General features: G+C 27.3%; 1 protein-coding gene across 2 annotated transcripts; it reads left to right on the forward strand.

The window, feature by feature from the left end:
- The first annotated feature begins 1,559 nt into the window (after positions 1–1,559).
- LOC145938460 (uncharacterized) lies at positions 1,560–3,307 on the forward strand. Of its 2 annotated transcripts, none has more exons than XM_083042126.1 (2): positions 1,560–1,601; positions 1,684–3,307. In XM_083042126.1, the coding sequence occupies exon 2, from the start codon at positions 1,740–1,742 to the stop codon at positions 2,628–2,630; it is 891 nt and encodes a 296-aa protein (XP_082898252.1). In that variant the 5' UTR covers positions 1,560–1,601; positions 1,684–1,739; the 3' UTR covers positions 2,631–3,307. The 2 variants fall into 2 exon arrangements, with proteins under 2 accessions (XP_082898252.1, XP_082898251.1); XM_083042125.1 differs by having other exon boundaries at positions 1,566–1,601; positions 1,703–3,307.
- The last annotated feature ends 334 nt before the right edge of the window (positions 3,308–3,641 follow it).

The following is a 3,641-nucleotide window of genomic DNA, read 5'->3' on the forward strand; positions in this document are numbered from 1 at the left end:
AATTTTTTAAAAATTATAAAAATTTTAAAAAAGGGTTATATAAAGGCTTTGAGGCCCGCGCAAAGCGCGGGCCAAAAAGCTAGTATTGTATATACCGGGTAATTCATTTTAATCTTAACAGACAAATATCTCGAAAAATATGGGAGATACGAAAAAATGTTTCATACAAAAGTTGTAGGATTTCGAGGGGGACATCTGATGGTGACCTTGACTTTGACCTTGAGGTCAAATTTGAAGGTCATTTGAAGCTCAACTTTAAAATCTTAAATGGAAACCCCCATTTTTTATTTAATATTCTTGTAGCTGTAATACTTTTATGCACAATATATAAAAAAACACATAGTTGTTTAAAAAAAAAGTATGCAATTTGCAACATATTTTTTTAAAAGCAACTATGTTTTCTTTACACCAATTGATTGGTAACATACATATAACACGTTAATGACTCAGATGAAATTTAACACGTTTAATATAATATTTAATAATTAATATTAATAATTCTATTTGATGTAATATTAAATGTTTATATATATTTAATCAATATGTAACAAATATTAAACAATAATAAACAATATGTAACAAATATTTAATTGCTTCAAACTCATAGATATTTTATTCCAGTTTACTTCATATATTCAAACTTCCTTCTTATTTTGTATTAGCAGAAAAATATTACATATGATTATTATTTAAATTTTGACATTGTTTTTGAAATGTATTTTTAACAACTAGAATCATTTTTAGCTAACAAAATTACACATTACATAGAGATTTCTAAAAAAGTTATAAATATAGAATGACAATAAAATACTTAAAAGACAGCAAATAATTTAATATTAATTCTTAAATTTTGTTCATTTTATGCAAAACTAAATTTTTTCTATTAAAATGCTTTTCTCATCAAATAAGTAAATAGATTTTTCTGGACGTGTATGGTTAAATTTACCTCTTGTAATATATTAGATTCCTCTATTTTGAGGGGGAAGGGGGGGTTTGTACTCCTTTCAATAATAATGATAATGACATATTACCTTTTACTTTTCGGAGTTAATTTACATTATTCACAATTAAATACAATGATTCAGCTATATAAATCATAAAAATAATAAATTATAAGTATAAAATCATATCATAATTAAGTATCATATTATATATATATATATATATATATATATATATATGCATACACAAATGTTTAAAACCGTATTATGCCTATTTATATATGTTCGAAATTCAACGATAAATTCGCGGTGTAGATAAAAACATCAAGCGCGTGTTATTGTCGCGCTCAGCGGGCGCTCCATGGGGGGGAAACTCCTATATGAAAATATAAATCGTATTAGTTCATGTTAGTATATTCGCCCAGATGGCGGCTATGTCGTATTTGTGACGTCACATTAGAAAATATGGCTGACTATATTTACATCAGAACATGCGATAGTTCGCACAGATTATAAATAAGTAAAATAATTCACACACAGTGCACAGTAGTAGTTTCAATTAAATCTGTGGTTTCAATTATCTGTGAATAGTTTCTTCGCACTGTTATTTTTCTGTGGCGCCAAAGAAATCGAGGCGCTAGAATACATTGACGTACACAGGTATAAATACATTGCGATTATTTCACCGTAACAGTTTTACATTCGTTTGTATATTATTGTACTTAATATTACTTTTACATAGACACATGTTTTGTATTCAGGAAAGAGAAAGGATTTGATACATTTTATATATCTAATATGGCAAAAGTTGAATGGATTTGCATTGTACCAAACTGTAAATCAAATTCAAGAGTTCCTGGTCATTTTTTCCCTAAAAATGTCACGTTATCGCATAAGTGGAAAGAAGCTATTAATAATAATATTATTTCAAATGTTTCATCAGAAGAATTAAGGAAATACAGAGTATGTCATCTGCATTTCTTGCCTGATGATTACATTTATTCTCGAAATCGTCGAAGATTGAAACATAACGCTGTGCCCAGTGTAAATATATATAATATAGAAACAAATATAGCAGAAACACATGATACAAATATAACTGAACTGCATTCACAAGTTGAAATACATGAAGTTTCTGACTTATTAAATGAACAATATGGAACAAGTACACAAACAAATACAAAAACCGATAATGAGTTGCAATCTAAAATTAGCAGTTCTATAAATGAAATCTCTACAAGTAATATAGAATGTGTAGAAACAAATGCGTCGCAAAACATTCCAAATGACTCAATAAATGAACCAATTAATCGTGCCAGCACACCAAAAACATCAAGAAGTATACTTGCTTCTATTACCAGGCAATCCCAATTAACACCAACAGCACGAAAAATATATAAAAAAGCTGTAATGCTAGCAAAAGAAAAAAATCAGATGAAAGCACAAGTAGTACGTTACAGACAGCGTTTGAAAGATGCAAAAAAATTTGCAGATACACAATTTTGCAATAAGTTTAATACTTTAACTCCAACACAACAATTATTTTTTAATATGCAATTAAAGAATATAAAGTATTCTCCTAAGGTAAATTATATAGAGCTTTTTAATGAACTAAAATCTTCATTACAATCAACATGTCCAGAACAAAGTTCAATATATTTGAAAAATATATGCTTAAAATTACAATAACTTTATTTCTATTTACAGACAATAATTTTATTTTTTGGAAAATAAGATTATTGAAAAATCATTGGTAGATAACATATATAACTATTTTTTAATTACTTTATGAATGTTTTATATACAAAATCATGTATTATAAATGTAAGAATCATGTATACAAACTGAAAAAGTTAATATTATTATGTACAATTATTTAAAATAATGCATATATATTGATTGAAGCTAAAAATACTAATATTAATATTTTAAATTAATATTAATATTAATATTATATTATAAGATATTTGTAACAATACAAAAGTATCTTTTTTTTAAAATGCTACATCATATATTATGCAACTATTTTATAGGGAAGAAGATTTACACTCGACGAAAAAATTTTAGCATTATCATTATATAAACAATCTGGTTCTTGTTACAAACTGCTATCAAAATTGTTCGTACTGCCTAGTGCTAAAACTCTGAAATCTTTGTTACAAACAATCTCATTACAACCAGGAGTTAACAAATTTCTTTTTGAGCATCTACAGCAGCACGTTGCACAAATGAATAACGAACATGATAAATTATGTGTATTGATGTGGGATGAGATGTCATTAGAAGCCAATATTCAATACGATCAGTTAAATGATAAAATAATTGGCTTTGAAGATTGGGGACATAGACGTACATCTCTTATAGCAGATCATGTATATAATCTAATTGGATGTAATTTATTCATTTTTTTCAGGAGGATTTATTGAATCACAGATTGGTCCATTACAAATACCCAGTAAGGCAGGATACGATACAGCAATGGCATTGGATCTTTTCAACAAAATTTTTGATTCCGTTAATGCACATACCTTGCATCCACAAACTCGTGTAGCAGTTACAAAAAATAGTAAGCATCATACATTTTGGCCTTATGCCATTAAACGATTATCTAACATGCGATATGTCGATCCGAAAACTAAACTTCCAGTTAAATGTATTCCATCGTTAAAAAATTGGGTATTTACTTTGCGTGGTTTTCAA

The sequence above is a fragment of the Prenolepis imparis genome, unplaced genomic scaffold (assembly GCF_030444845.1).
Source record: "Prenolepis imparis isolate NDT839.2.m4 unplaced genomic scaffold, iyPreImpa1.0 SCAF_7, whole genome shotgun sequence".
In the NCBI taxonomy this organism is placed as follows: domain Eukaryota; kingdom Metazoa; phylum Arthropoda; class Insecta; order Hymenoptera; family Formicidae; genus Prenolepis; species Prenolepis imparis.

What these genes read in the sequence shown, in the direction of transcription:
- LOC145938460 (XM_083042126.1), top strand. Translation starts at nt 1,740, where the DNA reads ATGGCAAAAGTTGAATGGATTTGCATTGTACCAAACTGTAAATCAAAT.